Genomic DNA, 16922 nt, shown 5'->3' with positions numbered 1-16922 from the left:
CGTTGCCCTTAATGAGAGATTTGACTCCCAAAATACTTAAGAGAGCAAACAATGACTTATTCAGTGATTATTTGTGTGAACACTGAACAAGGGCACAATCATCGAAAGTCAGAAAAAGGAACATTTCAACATTTTCTACTTAAATGAGTGAAAAGCTGATGTTTGGGTTTTGTGATAAAAACTCTTTCAATGTAGAGTTTTGCAGAATACACACAATAAGAAATTGCAGCAATAATAATCATGAGATTTTAATACAAAAATAAAATGATCAGAATAAAAAAATAAAAATAAAAAGTGAATAAATAAAGAACGATGCCTCTGAGTTGGATAACACACAACTGGCTGACAATTTAAAACAAATTTTACAAACATTAAAGCTGAATTGAACTATCGGCAGCCATGTTCACTTGTTTGTTTTCGGGCTTTGCTTTTTTTTTATGTGGTGGAATTTTTCACTCTTTCCTGTGAATGGCCGCCGTGGGCCGGGTCTTCACCCTCAGCAGCTCCGGGATCGGTCGAACGCTGTCCTGGTAAAAGTCCAGTCCGGTGATCCATTCCACGTCTCTGACTCGGGCTTGATGGAACCACATGAGATCTTCCACCCAAACAGATTCGTCCTCTGCGCTCTGGAATCAACAAAGATTGTTCATTTTGACCATTTGATGGTGAGAGAATTTGAATTTAGCAGGTTGTCTTCAGTCTGAGAAGGCATCTCTGGAGAATTAACCTTCATGTTGTGCAGGTCAATTTACCTCTCTTACACAATGAGATTAAAATTTATAAAGGATTCTCTCATTTTGAATATCAAAATCTAAGTGGATAATTGTGCTCTTTATCACTTAATCGTTCAGTACCGTGTTGAAATTTAGTCTTAGATACCGATGTGCCTTTTAACTTTTATGTTGTGTGACTGTGGAGCTGTTTCTGCTTAAAAAACACACTGTTGTGTAATCTGGTTCATCTTGTGTTGCCTTTTGTTCTGAATGAGTTTATATGTGGAAGAAAGGTTGTGCATTCAGATGCCTTCAGCTGTCCGACGCACTCAGCCCTTTTGGTGGAACTTCAGGTAATTCTAAAGCTAAACTAAAGCTAAAGCTAAACTTTCTTTTCTCTGGCCCGTTTGGCTCAGTGTGAAATTATTGGGTTGTGATTTTCTCACTTTGCAGCTTTCCAAATTGTTGCTCCTGTGAGGCAGCAGGAAGGAAACAATCTGAAGCTCGTCCACACAGGATGTCACCGGTTGGCTCGAGTTGGTGCAGCTGGTCAGCACGGCGAAGTAATGACTTGGCACGGAGATGTTGGTGCCTGGCAAAAACCTGCAAACACACAAACATCCACAAGTCGACAAAGCTTTCCAGTTTTAGACTCGGGGATTTGATATTAGATTTTGGCTTTGCACCCAGAATCCAGAGATCCAGGCAGGATCCAGGCAGCAGAATTTAATTTCCCACAACCTCCACCCGAAACTTCTGGAAGCACTGCAGGACCTGGTCAGGTTACTCTGGAAAACGTTTTAATTGAGGAGGATGAACCACGGCGACCTTTTGGTGCTTGAGGCTGGCGCTGACGCATCACAGCAACCAAATGCAAAGGACAGGTGAGAGCGTTCACCTTTTTCCAGAAAGCTTCAGAGACTGGACCTGATTTTGACACGGCTGTGTGTTCACTGTGTCACACAAACTGAATCACAACTTCTTGAGAACATGAAGCAAGCTGTCTTGAGAATATTTCTGCTGGATCGCAGGCGGTGACCGTGTGCAGTCACATTCACAGGAGATGAGTATATTATGTCCCACACAGACACTTGAGAAGGAGAACAAACAAATAAAAGCATTTCCTGTTGTTTTCGAGCTCCGTTGCTCTAAGGTGATGCAGCATCTCAAAACACATGTCTGGAGTTCATTAGCATTGTTATTATCATGTGGCTGCTCTCACACAGAAGCCACATTTAATCTTCACCAGTATCTCCATTCATGACAGTCCCAGGCTCACTGCTCTCATCTTATTTCTGGGTAAAATACAAACTTGCTGTTTAACTTAAGCTGTTCACTCTAATTGTTTGAGCATTTACAATACAGCACAACAATGCACAACAAGTTTTGTGTTTATTCCCTAAATCACTTTCTGCACCTGCTGTTAAAAAAGTGTTTAAAAATATGAAACAGAAGCAAACTCACTGCAGGATCTGGTCCGGAGCGTCAAACCGGCCGTCATAGTTGAAATCAAAGGCCGGGCCGACCACGACATTTATTCCGTTGTAAACAGAAGCATATTTCTTCAACAGGGTGTTCTGAAAGTAGGTCCAGATCTCTGAGAGGAGAAAAAGAGAAACGTTCCAGATATGTGTTTTATATGATTTCTTTTTATTGTGTCTAAATGTGGTTTTTCAGAGTCTTACTCTTGAACTCTGGAAACATAGGTATCACGTTCGTCATCAGCAGAGCATCATACTGCTGGTCCGCCGTCGTGTTCAGGTCTGCAACAACAACAGCAGCAAGGAGGTGGTCTCTAAATGCAGGAAAATATGCAAACGCTTTGTTTTCCATTTGAGTGTTTTTCAGCTCTGCAGAATTCAACCTGCTGGCGCAAAAACAAGAAGAAATCACTGTGAAAAAGGACTCTAGGTTTCTTCATAGTGAGGAGGAACCCGCTCTCCGTGATGATATCTCTGCATTTGGTCCAGAGCACAGAGAATCAGCTTCAAATGCAACCAGGAGGAATAACAAATCATAGAACCTAATAAATATGAACCTGCAGCCAGCTGAGGAAAAAAGGACTCATTATTTCTGCAAGGTCTGAGTTTTTTCTAAAAATAAAAAATGACCGAACAAACAGCTGGGCCAATATTTCACTTTTATTCATTTCTGATGGAACGGGGACTCTTGTGAAACTAAAACACAAAACAGAAGTTGGAAGGCCAACTGGCCCAATACTGCCACAATTTAAATTCCCCGTTTTGTGGGCAAAGATTTGGTGACCGAATGGAACTTTTCATCATTTGAATCCAAGAAAGTGAGCATAGCCAGCTCTTTCTGCTTCTGATTCATGATGCTGAGAGATAATATGACGTGACCATGACACAGATGTCTGATCTTTGAACAGAGCGCATCACACAAAAACAGCAGTAAATAGTGCAGTGGTTAGGGTTAGGCTTAGGCTAACCCTAACCCGTGAGGCTGAGATCATCCCCAGACCAAACATTTCACTTACTAGGTGGGAACAGGAAGGCGTGGGTCAGGTTTCCCTCCGCACCATACTGGTCGCAACGAGGACTCTGAGATGACGAAAGTCTGACATCAGCCCGCAAACAGTTTGGAATCACAGGCAACAACGGCTCTGAGTCCGTCTGAGGGGGCGACAACATTCACAACTCAGCATTATTTAGCTCATATTGAAACGTCACAAATATGTTGATATTGAAGTCTTCACAGAGAATCCATAAATGAAAGGGAGGTAAAGTGAAGGTTGTTCAAAAGAGGCAGAAATTTCAAGATCTTTAAATGGCTCTGATTTTATCCGTCTGCTCTCGTACATTCCACCATCGTGTCTATGATTCAGGCACACCGCTTTTCACCTGTGTGGATCCCTAAATGCCTCCAGAGAAGACAGCACTGAATCACCTGTCTGATTTTAAAGGTGTCAGGTGCAAATCTGTGAACTTTTAAAATTTACCGGTTTGTCTACAGTGAAGGAGCTCCAGAGAGGCATCAGGGAGGTGGAGCTGTATCCGCTGATGAATCCCTCCTGATGCAGGACGCAGTACGTCTGCTCAGGCTGCAGCATCCGGGGCCGACCGTACAGCAGGTGCTTCCTCTCTGCAGCCGACTCTGAAAGCAAGTGTTGGAGATGTCAGTGAACATTTTAAGGGATCAATCTAATGGCCAAAAATACGAAGATGAGAAAACAAAAAAAGAAAAGGGCTCACTTTGCTCTTCTGTCAGATTCAGACGCCTGTTGACGTTAATTTCATCCTGAAGAAAAGAAAAAGCTTTCTGTCAATCATCTTGGTTTTTGGGAACCAGCAGAGACTGGCTGGTGCAGTCTGTCAATCACACAGTGGCCCCACCCCCTAATCCAACTGTTTTCCTCCATCATGTAAAAAGTGAGCAATATGTAAGTTAGCTGGGACTTTTATTGATTTAATTTAAATAAGGCAGACAACCCTGCTGACGTTGAGCAGCTCGGGCTCCTAATGCTGACTCATATTTAATTGATGGGTTCTGACATTGGCCTGAGTTGTTTTACTCAGATTCAGAACTAGAGAATGTAAAAGCAGGCACAATAACAGAGTTATGTGCGTCAGTGTTTATCCTGGAGAAACAGGGCCGTCATCGGTCCTCCCTATCAACTAAAACCTCAACATTTCATTTACATCAATGGTAAAATGTGATTCAGCTTATAAAAACAACTTCCTTCTGCCCCAAACAAAGAAGTTTGCAATCATCTCTGCGGTTTCATTTTGTACACAAAATCTGGTTTTCAGAGATAAAAGAGATAAAAACACAGAGCTCCCTCAGAGCTCCCTCTCTGAGTAGATCATAGTTGGTGTTCACCGGAGGGTTTCTCTCTGCGTGTCCAGATGTAGTCGTAGCATGTGACCATCTGGAGGACAAGCAGCCATCTAATGAAATGAATGTCAGGCAGTACGGTCGGTTCCCGGCATCATGTTTGGGTTCATCTGTAGGTCTGAGAGGTTGTTGGGCTCTGTCTCATCCAGACTGAGCTGGGATTGGCTCCAGAACCCACCCACTCAGAGGGAGAAGTTTGGAAATACCCACCAGGGAAGCACAGGAGCATCCCAGACCATCTGCAGGGTCCAGGCTGACCAGGGGACACTGAAGCGGCCCGCTCTGCTCCACTGGGGGCTTCGGCTTGTGGGGGGGCTCCAGCAGAACGTGGTTCATGCTGCCATGTGTCCCGTTGTTGGCGGTTGGGGAAATCTGCAGTATGTCTGCAGGGAAAAAGTGGCAGACACACAAAAACTCAGCTTTGGAAAATGTGTGACGTAAAGCCAGAAGTAGGTTAACCGCCAGCTCAGTCCGTTTCTTCATCTTTGTGCTGGTTTGTAGTAAATCCCTCTTTGGACCATATGTGAGCACTGTGTGTGACAGCTTCTGCAAACTTCTCCTGATTTTATGAATGAAAGATTGATAATAAGAGAAGAACTACAAGTCTCTGCCAGTTTATCCAGTTTTTATGTTTTCACTACTAAGATTCCAAGAACTCACCACACATGAGATTGTAAAGCTCGATGTTGGAGAACGGTTCAATTTCTGTTTTGGACTTAAATTTGGGTCCATAGCTGACAAACATGGCCTGCAAGGAGAGGAGAAGGAGGAAAGCAGCAATATTCGCCATGATTATAGGTGAGAAGAGTCCACACATCCAAGCTTCATTTCAGATTCAGGCCAGAAAGCAGGCGTGTTCGATGCTCACATGCATGCTCTCTGCATCGTTGTCGTATCCGTGAGCTCCCCCAGAGCAGAAGGTCAGAGATCCCGGAGATCTGTGGGAATGCAGTTAAAAACAATGACTCCAGACCAAAGCCAATGGCATATGTTCTTCTTTCCACTTCATGTGGTAAAGCTGTGGTACCTAGAAACTGCTGCCTGTTTCCTAACCATTGGTGACTAGCCCAGATCAGCACACCATCTGCACCATAAACCAAATTGAAAACAACTGAAGGCCTCACCGCTCAAACAGCCACTTTGGGTCGACTAAGACGTTGACATCTTCGATGCGTCGGCTGTTGGCGAAGTGGAGGCGCTTCGGTAGGTCGGCCTTCAGGTACGGTTTGATCTTCTGATCTGGCTTCCTGCACTGAGAACAGAAAAACAAATGTTTTTTTGTAGTTTTCTCCAGCTAAAGAAAAACAGCCAAGGAGGGAATGTTGATCACTTACAGTCATGTTAGCAACAAGTGCAGCTGAGTCCACTGTGTGAAAGCAGAAGAGTAAAATCAGCATTTTCTGTTCTCACACCTCAGAGGCAGAACACATAAAACACATAAAATATTTTCTTGTCAAAAAGTTCATGTCAACAGAAACATCTGTTCTCTGATCAAACTGAAAAAGTGCAAAGGAAAAGATCATGTCTCTGCAGTCATTCACTGGCAGCTCTGGTGGAGAGAGCGTTGACAACGCTCCTTTTCCTGCCGCCGTTGTCAACACAAACAAAGCTCAGACACGAAATTTGATGTTATTAGTTGAAAGTGGAGGATTTTTTTGAGTATTTCAAGACTTCACAGATTTTTTGCACTACACATTTGTCTTCACTCATTTTGAGCATCATCTACTTAGAGACATGGGTTTATTAGAAGAAAGTGGGAGATCTGAATGTTTTATGGTTTTACTTCTTGCCAGACACTAAATGATTGCTCAAGTTTTTCTCCTTCCTCCTGGATTCTCAGTCATGACGCGGCCTCTGTGCTCTGTACTTACACACGGCGTCTTTGCTTTTGGCTCTGATGCGTCCAACTGGCCCCTCTGTGACAAAATATTTGCCAACATCTCCCACCAGCTCCTGCAGCACCTCCTTCCGCTCGCAGCTGGTTTCCTCCATGCCTGAAAGCAGCAGGAGAAACCTTTACGTCAAGACAATCCAGCCACAGCATCTCAAATCAAGAGCTTTGGTTTGATGATGGCGCAACGTCGACCTTCTGGATGTGATATCTTGATGGACAAAAGTGTGTGAATGAGATGCTTTTTCAGCTTCAGCTTTGTGTTGTTGTGTTGTTTTGTGTTGGATCTCCTTGTATCACACTCAAGTGGAGATGCAAAGATCATTTAATCTGCAAATGTAAGATAAGTCTTCAAGACATGTTTGACAGTAAAGAAGGATGCCAATGATCTGATAGGGTTCAGCTTCTTGTTCGATGGATCGCACTGACGTGAATAACTTTTTTAATTGTGAGTTACTAAAAAATGAAGAGCGAAGCACAGAAAGTCCACAGGTCTTCGGAGGGCCTTGGTCCCCGAACCAACATTTCAGCAGAAATATGTCAAGGGTCTGTGGTGTCTAGAAAATGTTTCCAAAGCCATGTTTGTGTGCTGTACAGTGTTGTGTTACCATGATCGGCCACGATGATGATGTTGAGACATCTGTGCAGACCGATTTGCTTCAAGCCGTTCATGAGCTGACCGATGATCTTATCCACAGCCTGGATGGCGGCAATCACCTGAGGGGGACGGCACAAACGAACGCTCAGTACGAACAGAATATCATAGTAGAATATAGTAGAATACACACACACACACACAACACAAACTAAAGAACAGCAGGAATGACAGCACACAGGAAGAGCTACAGAGGTGCAGCTGCTATGATTTATTAATAAACTAAGTCAATGTTTGATTTCTGTGAATCAGTTCCTTCAAGTCCCAACTGAAATTCTAGGGAATTTACTTTCCCAATATTTAACTGGAAGATGAGTTTTCCAAAAACCTGAGGCAAACTGAAACTGAGCAAGTGTGAAACCAGACGGGAGCTCTGAAGCTGAAATCTGAGCATGCCATTAAACACCCAGCTCATAATCCTTCAAAAGTCCATGTGGCTCTTCTGGTTTAAAATATCTGAATTCTAAAATTCTTCAGTTGATTTTGCTTCAATGCTTCGCTTTCTGCAGCCCAAACTGGCAGATACAGACTCCTACACAAGAGGCTGTTGCACAACAATCCACCTCTGTTAACATCTTTAGCAGGAACTCAGGCAGGAAAGGTGGGCAAGTGAGTGGCAGAACAACATTCCAGCCTCCAGAACTTTCATGGAATCTGTGGACATTGGGAAACTGAGGAGCTTTTAGAAGAGAGCACACTGACGCCATCCACCTGCCTCTGCTTACAAAGCTGGTGCGACAGTCTGAGAACATCCACAGTTGGCTTTAATCCCAAATAAATGAAGCAGAGGAATGAAAAATGTGTTGAAATGAGAGTTCAACCACAAAGCAGTTGGATGACACGATAAAAGCAGGTATTGTTTATGATGTGTGATGGCCACAGACTGGATAGATGGGTGAGTTTTGTCCTTTTATCAGAAATGGGACATCGACGGGTGACAGTGGTCAGAATCAAAAATCAAATCAAATCAGATTTATTTGTATAGCACCAAATCATAAAGTTACATCAAGGCACTTTACATGTAGAGCAGGTCTAGACCAAACTCTTTATAAATTTATTTAAAGAGACCCAACAGATCCCTGATGAGCAGGAAAAACTTCCTTTAAGAGGCAGAAACCTCGAGCAGAACCAGGCTGGGGGGGGGGGGGGGGGGGGGGGGCATCTGCCTCGACTGGAAGGAATCTGATTGGATTCGACTCACAATCTGAATTAGTGTCCTTGTCCAAACTCTCTTAGTTGGTTCACCAATAAAATCAACTCACTTTAAGAGCAGCTGATTCTTTTTGCTCCTCCTCATTCAGCAGTTCACTGAATTTAATTGAAATTGAAAAAAAATTATTTAATAAATTGAAGATAATCTTAACAACAAACAACAGTGCTGAAGCAGCAAATCACCTCAGAAAATGTTTCATTGGGGTGAAAATGAAGTCCAGCATGAGACCCTTCAAATACTTGAAGGGTTCATTAGAGATCACACCACCCAGCCAACTCTGTTCTCCAGTGCGGATGTTTTTCTTTTACATTTTTTATTCCAGGTGACCTTAAACAAAATCTGTTTATTTTCACCATCAGCTCATCAGAGAATACTTGTGAAATTTTAGAAAGTAGGACCACTTGACATCCCTGACCTGGCACACCTCCCCAGCCAGAAGATACCCACACCCACATGAAGCAATCACTACCACAATAAACTTCTGACATTACACGTCCATTTGCTGATTAATGCAGAGTATATGAATCTGTAATAGATTGCCTGGTGAACTTTGACCCCAAATTCTTGTTGGATTAGAAACAGACTGACGAAGAAGGTTGTTCCTATCAGCATGTCGGCCAACCATGAGCCTGCACAGCTGTAAAAGCCTGTTCTCACACAGACGGCTGGTGTTCAAACAGACTTAGATAAAGTATTATAAAACTGTGAGCCCGGCTCAGAGATTTTATTTACTTAACTATCTTATCGGGTTTGAATATGAGTCAGTGAAATACAGCTGTCACAATAAAATGTGAATGGACCTGCTGATGTTCGCAGCAAGACGATCCGTTTGTGTTTCTGCGTGTAGAATGACAGAAAACTTTCAAAGTTCAGGACCTGAGCGTTATAAATAAGCTGCTGATGGCATTTAAATGGTTTTATTATTGATAATATTTATGAAGAGCTTTTATCTGCAGTCTATTAAGGGACTTCAGACTTTTTTAATTGTGCTGTAAAAGGTTTTATCTGTGATTATTTATAAGAAAGGGCACCATGGACCAGGCTAACGGCCTTCCAGCTATAATTGTCTTTTATGGGAAATGATTTAAAGGGCAAAAGAAGGCAGTTTCTTTTCTAAATTCAGGATATTTACCCCGCCGCTGACAGGACCAAAGCTGTGTCCAGATTTATCCGGCTCCTCCAGATACAACGTGTAGAAATCTGGTCTGTTGGGAGAGATGATTATTCACAGAGGCATCAAATCACCAAAACTAAATGTGAAATTCAATCTAGGATCAACTTTGAAATGATGAATAAAAAGAATCAGGTCAAACAGAAACCAGCCTTTCAGCATCTGGCAGCTGCAGCCATTTCAGCACACTGAAGACTCTTTCTTCAAATGGCACTTTACTGAAAACACAAAGAATGAGGAGGGAGAGTCTATTATTAGACAAAAACACAAGAAGACCATCAGGCAGATGAGATGAACTGACAAACAGCACGAAACTAGTATGAGACTAAATCCCCCAGGGAAGGGACGACAACAAGAGACAGGACAACCAAAAGGGACTTGAGGACAGGAATTCATGACAGCTGGATTAAAATTTGCTGTATAAAAGGATATTAAAGGACGTTCCAGCTTTTTCAAACTGGCAGCAAAATCTTTGGAAAAGAAACCAACAAAGACCAGAACAAACCAGAATAATGAAATTCGCATCTGTTCTGGTCATTGGGTGACACACAGCAGCCTCAAAGTGTGGATTCATCCACTGCTGAAAATAGTTCCCAAACACACAGCAGTGAAGCTCTTTGAAATAAAAGTTTTATTTCTGATTTATGTCACGTGGTTGGAAAGTAATATTTTTTTCAGTTTGGGGGGTTGCCAGGTATTCCAGGATTTCCCTGAATGAGCTGATGAATCAAAGATTGGCAGCGGGGAGCGGGAACACATTGGTGCTCTGACGCCAGCATCCTTCCTCACAGCAATTAAAAGCAAAAAACAACAACTCTTCCAGATTGTGTTGCAAAATTGCTGTTCTTTATACACTGTGATAGCCTTTTTACTATTAGTGCTTTGGACACGCATTGATGTTGCTTCACATGAATCAGTTATCTCTGATTAAATCCATGATACCAAAGAAAAATACAGAAAGACTGGAGGTGTGCTCGGTTTTGCTCCGATTATATTCTTAAAAATAAACACTCATCTGATCCAAACAAACATCGAGTGTTGGACTCTAACGTGAAATGAAATCTAAACTTGGAATTTGGACGCAGGCTTGTATGTCCATTGGCTAATGCTCAAAATATAATTGGTAACTTATTACCTGAATTTTCCTGAAAGTGTTTCTGAAAAGCAGCATCGTCTCACCCGTTGTAAGGTTGGTAGATGTTTGGAAAACTGCCATTGATCTTGACATCCGATCCGGGCCAGAAGAAAGTCCCAGACTTCAGCCCATGGTAGTTCGCTGTGTGCCAAATCTGGAGACAAAGAAGACATTTTTCCTCAATCCAGCTGCCCTGCTATGAAATCCACCGTGAATCTAACTCTGACGTCTCTTTAACTGGGAGAGCCAGTTAGTTTAAAGGGCCCCAGTGAGTGAGTCTTATTTGGTGATGTAAATCTCACTGGCTGTCCGAGGTACCAGTCCGGGTTCTCTTTCTCCGGACTGGACAGGCTGAAGCTTGCGTCAAAGACCGGGTCGTACATGGTGTTGTCAATCAACCCGTTGGACTCCGGATAGAGACCCTGAGGAGAAACAAGGGTGATGGTTAGTCCCATCTGGATCGGTGGCTGCTGGGACAAGAGGAAGCAGGCAGTTACAAAGCTGTTCATCAGCATCTTTTAGAGCCAGACGTCTTTAATATTCGATTCAATATTGATAAATTTCATCCAAAATTCTAAACGTTAGATGGCTTGAAGAGAGGAGGATCAGGGCTGTGAAACTGGATGTCTGTTTTTCCAGCAGATGTAGAACTCTAGCAGAAGGTTGGAGAAGTTCCAGCTTCTAACCCTAACCCTAACCCTCCTGCAAGTCTTCAAAGACTTTTAATAGTCTTGCTTAAAAATTTCAGTTCTTGAAAAAAGCGTGCTATGAGTGAACTGTATATCTGTTGACGTCAGCACCGCCTTTGTGTGTGAAAAAATGGTGATTAGTTGCATGTGTGCGAAAGGCGGGTCCTTACCGTAACGATGGTGTAGTGATTTGGGAAGGTCTTGCTGGGAAATGCAGCCTGCATGTATGGAGCAGACGTTCCACACCTTTCTGTGGCAAAGGAGGAGAAAATTAAAGACATTAGGGAGCACTAAGCTGCAGACCAGCTCTCCAATGATGCATCTCTGCATGGTGAGAGCGCATCTGGATCAGATAAATCCAATACATTCAGACACACACTCACACAAAATCTAAATTCACATAACATAACATTCACATTCATAAGGTGAAGACTAACTGAGTTTGTCCAGGACGGGGATGACACCACTCCACGTCTGCAAGTACTCGGCCCTCAGACCGTCCAGAGAGACCAGGAGCAACGGCTGCTGCTTGAAGCTAGCACGGAAACAAATTCAATACAGAAAGAATATTGAATTGATCCCAGACAAACGGGATTAAAATGGAGACGGATCATATGTTATATCTGTAAGTATAACTCTGAGCCCTAAATATATAATCTATCCATCTCGTCTGGTCCTGATGCAGAACTCATATTTTCAAAGCACGACATCAATTCAAGGTGACAGAAGACTTAGAGACAGAAAACAAAGGAAGTCTTACCCAGCTGGACAGATGGAGGACGACAGATCTTCACACTCACCCTGCACCCACTCTGCCTCTCCTGCAGCAGTGTCCAAACAGTGACAGAAATATCAGTGATACAGGGACATGGATGCTTCACGATTCCTTCATCTCTCTCTAAGTTAGGCATTACTTTTTTTTACCATCATGAAATCCACAACAAACTAAGTCAGAGACAAATTTCATTATGATTAAGTTATATATAGATATCTTGAAAATGTATTTCTTTGGCCACAAAGGATCATCTGATCCCGCTCAAACAGAAACCTGAAGGTTAAAAGGTGAATCTGTCTCCACAGAAATGGCCCCTTGCTCATATAAATATTTGGTAAGAGCTTTGGCAGCCAGAAGGCAACGTGGTACATCCGACAGCTTTGTGACAGCGCCCACATAAACTATTCATTTTAGATACTAATCAGAGCATCTGCTGACAGGAGAGGAAGTCATGTTCACATCTGCTCCAACTTGAGTCATCGATGAGGACTGATTCTAGCAGGTAGAGCTTTTTCTTTTTTTGTTAATTCTGGAAGAAGAAGCTCACTTTCAGGCTCAGGTGCAGGCAACGACCCCGAGCAACAGTTCCTAAAACCGGAGTTATGTGACACTGACGGTGGCTTCTTCTTCTTCTGGTTTATTTACAGTTTCTCTTATCTTCATCTATCTTATCTCCACCCGACCTCCGACTCTTCCCACCCTCACCGTGGCAGACATGTTTGTAGTCTGTGCAGCAGTCTCCGGCGGCCAGGCAGTCGTCGGAGCAGTGGCATCGACTCTGCGTCAGCCTCTTCTCGCCGCAGCGCAGCTTTGTGCAGCCCCACTGCTCCGCTGCAAACAAACCAAAGAGTTGAGCTTTGATCTGCACTTTGGTCCTCCGCAGGAGTGAATCAATCCATCGATATAAACAGGACACATAAATACAGGAGGGTCTCACCTGGGGCGGCACAGATGTCATGGAAGTCAACGCAGCAGCTGTTGCTGGTGGCGCAGCTGGCGTCACACCTACAGTCAGGAATCTCACCGTCGTACGGCTCGTAGCATCGGTTCCTGCAGGAAGTGTGGGGGACGACTGGAAGAACACAAAACCCTTCAAACATGACAACCTTCAAAACAGCCTGGATATTTTTCATTCGAAACACACAAAAATGAGCCAAATCTAATGGTGGTTTTAATGTTTTGTTTATCATGAGCAACAAAACAGCTGATCTTTCCATCTCTTTGGATAGATTTAAGACAGCCAGAGGTGGCCAAACATGTCATATGACAACTGGATTGATTTGGACAGAAATTTCTTGCAGTTTCACATCCTTTTTTTTTTCTTTTTTTTCCACAGATGTTTTGTTGTATTGCAGATGGAGGGCTTCTGTTTTTAGTCCTTCACTAATAGTCAGATTTCTCCAGACATTTTCCTGAAAGGCATTTTTTTTTTCAAAGGCATGTTTCACAAAGGCAAATGACACGCTCTTGTGATCTCACATTAGAGTCATAACATCAAGGGGAGGAAGAATGGCAGATGATGACATGCTTTAATATGACGAGAGGAGAGCGAGGAGCTCAAAGAAAAGCTGGACGAAACGAGTATGAGCCGTCGGTGCGTTTCCTCGTTACATTAAACATCACTACAACATAATATCCCATTTATCATCCACAAAAGGGGGACGATTAGGTAACATTCTCTCCATTGGATTGGCTTAACTGCTGATTGATTCTGGTTTTAAAATGAAGCCGGACTCCATTCTTCTCACAGCGGACAAACAATGGTGACTTGGCAGAGAATGAGATAATCAGCCTCCTGTCAACCCTAACCCAACCCGAAACAGTGGTGTGCAACATCTACGCAACCTTCTGCTCCATCTACTCAACCACAAGGCAAGGACGCACAATGGAAGATGAACTTAGGGGGATTTATAAAACAGAAACACACCAATCTGTCTCCTGAGAGCTGCCCAGTGATGCCACGCTGTACATTTCATACGTCATCGATCGAGGAGGAAACGATCACACGAACTGTAAAACGCTGAAGGTCAGCAGAATTTCATGCACGCGCTTCCGCCGTTTGCTGCTTCTTGGTGAGTCACGCAGTGTGATTTTAAAGATGCAAAACCAAGAAAATCTGTTGACTCCACAAGAGTTGAGCACGAAATTGGCAGGTTGGGAAAAGTTATGAAACTGAAAAATGGGAAGTTCTCACTTCATGCATGACAAATGTTACTTTTCCCGCGTAATGAGCAGAAGATGCTTGACTAACATTAAAAACAGGGGCCCGATGAATGGGTGATTAAAAATAAGTTGGGGGAGGTGGGTGTTCATTAGGAATGGGAACTGATTGTTATCATCAACGTACGCAGACTTGATGAGTGTTGCTGTTACTTGATACGATTTGGGAATAAAATGTTTTTGGGTTTAGTTTTTTTCTCTGTCTTTTGTTAATAAAAGATATTAATCATTTTGGTTGCAGGCCAGACAGTCTCAACCCTGAGGTCTGTGTGTGTGTGTGTGTGTGTGTGTGTTTTTGTGTGTCAGCAGCACCTTTATTTCGACATTTCTGCAAGTCCAGTCCAAGGCCGAGTCCAAGACCAAGGATTATGGTGATGGATACGGCCGAGATGCCGATCTGTAATGACACACAAATAGATTGGATTGATTTCACTCTGCTGATCTACTTATAAAACTCATCGGACTGAGTGACACTTGAAATGGCTCTAAAGAGAAAGGCAGCAGTTCTTGTAGATACAGTAAGAGCCGTATTAAGGCCTTTATGTCACTTCAGAACTTTGTGTTTTACCTATTTCTGTAATCTGTAATCGGAGAGAGAAGCTCAGAAAACTAAAGACACACTCTGTTTCCTGCTTGTCCAAAGAAAAGTTCCTCTCATGTGTTTGGGTCGTTTCTATCTTTATCTGATCAGGAGTTCTGCTCATTAATGATGAAAAATCAGCTCCAAATATCTGATTGTCTTTATTCTGTCAGCACAATAAACTCAGAAACAGACAGGACTGATCCAGAGACTCTGATTGGCTGTGACATCACCCACCGGAGCCAATAGGAGCGTCCGACGTAGAGACGTGACTCTATATGTCACTATGAATGATGGAGGATGAGAACGGTTCACTGGTTTATCACTGAAGTCAGTTTCAGATTGGACAGATCAGCTGATTTTCATGTTTAAGGAGAGAAAACAGGAAGAACCATCAGGAGGAAAAAAATCTCATTAAATTTTTCATTTAGCTGTTCGTCTCTCTGACTGACCAGCTCCTGAAGATCTGAGATCTTTTCAGCTCTTCAGCCGGTGCTGTTTAATCGTCACATTGAATAGTGGACCCCCCCACCCCCACCAAGAAGCAGGACTCAGTACTCACGATGATCTTCTTCTTGGTGAGCGACACCTTCCCCATGGTGACCGAGAATGTGGCGGTCTCACGTTCGGTGGCAGATATGGCAGCAGTGACCTGCAGGGACCAGGAGCGAGCGGCAGATATGGGCGTAGAGGAGATAACCTCCACTCCGTCAGAGCAACAGACAGCAAGACCCCTTTGACACCTGACGCCAGCACACGTGAGACGGGAGGGGCCGGTAATGATTAGCAGAAGAAAACAGCGTCTGACTGCTGAGGCCTATTTATGGTTTTATTTGGCAGATAAGGCTTTTCTCCAGTAATGAGCTTTTAATGGTCCGGATCATGTTGACTCTCAGGACCTTTGTACCCGAAAGGTTTCCCTTAGCTGCCAACAATTTAGTGAAGGTTGCTTATCAGACCAAAACTGTCGAGTCACACAAATCAACAGCCAATGGTTTCAAACTTAACCTTCTTTTTTTTACTTTAACTGTATTAACCTGATTTATGAGATTGACCTTTAAACCTTTAGACTGGATCGGATGAGGAAAGACACAGAAATGTGGTCCAAAGCTGCTGATTTCTTGGCTGTCCTCTTCTTGAAACTCCAGCTGGGAGGTTTGTTGGTAATCAGAAACAAAGAGCTCTGTGGTCACCTCTGTCTCCGACGCTGTCAGGTTTCTGGCACCTACTCCGGTGACATACACAGGGAAGTGAACCAGGAAGAGACATTAACCTGGATATCATCTGCAGCAGCAGATTTGGGACTTACACAGTGAACCGCTCAGTGATGGAGTCAAACCAGGAGTGTGTGTGCTGTGGAGCAGATCAGATCAGAAGTTAACTAACACTATCTATGGATCTACCGGTCTATCCATTTGTTTCAGCAGGAGCAGTTGCCATTTTTCTCACTAAACTATCTGATGTGACGCCTCAGGCGTTATGGTTTCATCAGGCCTTTCCTCCATGGGTCTACCTCTGACTTTCACTTCCTCGTCTTGTCCTCAGATAAAGTCAAGACCTCTATCTTCACTTATTAAACGTCCTCTTCATATTTGTGGCCGTCTGTCTGTTGTTATTTCTTGCTGCTTAATTAACTTTTATTTGGATAAATCATTTTTGTTATTATGCTTTTTGTGTGCCAATCAAAGGCACACCTGTAATTTGCAGGTTATTAATCAGGTTTCGCAGCTTTTTTGTATGCTCTCTAATGTTACTAAATGTTTTGTGTTGATGAAGAAAAACGGGAATTATCTGTGTGACGCTGAATTAGGAGTCAGGTGTTGACTTTTACATCATGGACATTTTAACTATAGCCCACAGCTCCTCATCCTGCTTGCAGAATATTTGCCTACACACTTTTAAACCCAACCATGTTGACACTACGGCAAGTTGAATACCACTGCAACCAGTAAACAATGTTTTCAATGGGAGAAGTGCGTTTGCATGTGTGAGTGTGCATGTGTAGCTGCCTCTGGGAAGACGGAT

At 43.2% G+C, this 16922-nt stretch overlaps 1 protein-coding gene across 1 annotated transcript; it reads right to left on the bottom strand.

Moving 5' to 3' along the window:
- Positions 1-206: 206 nt before the first annotated feature.
- LOC115051371 (ectonucleotide pyrophosphatase/phosphodiesterase family member 3) lies at positions 207-15495 on the bottom strand. Its single transcript, XM_029514775.1, has 24 exons — positions 15456-15495; positions 13035-13169; positions 12803-12928; positions 12083-12143; positions 11760-11857; positions 11493-11572; positions 10936-11055; positions 10678-10787; positions 9651-9716; positions 9460-9532; positions 7068-7176; positions 6440-6562; positions 5903-5934; positions 5693-5820; positions 5437-5506; positions 5229-5316; positions 4779-4951; positions 3926-3971; positions 3673-3827; positions 3211-3346; positions 2399-2476; positions 2178-2310; positions 1160-1316; positions 207-626 (listed from the first exon to the last, which is right to left on the bottom strand). The coding sequence occupies exons 1-24, from the start codon at positions 15493-15495 to the stop codon at positions 453-455; spliced, it is 2511 nt and encodes an 836-aa protein (XP_029370635.1). The 3' UTR covers positions 207-452.
- Between the last annotated feature and the right edge of the window lie 1427 nt (positions 15496-16922).

The sequence above is a fragment of the Echeneis naucrates genome, chromosome 11, assembly GCF_900963305.1.
Source record: "Echeneis naucrates chromosome 11, fEcheNa1.1, whole genome shotgun sequence".
NCBI lineage: Eukaryota > Metazoa > Chordata > Actinopteri > Carangiformes > Echeneidae > Echeneis > Echeneis naucrates.
The sequence above is the reverse complement of the archived record's forward strand: the minus strand, read 5'-3'. Positions and strand labels throughout refer to the sequence as shown.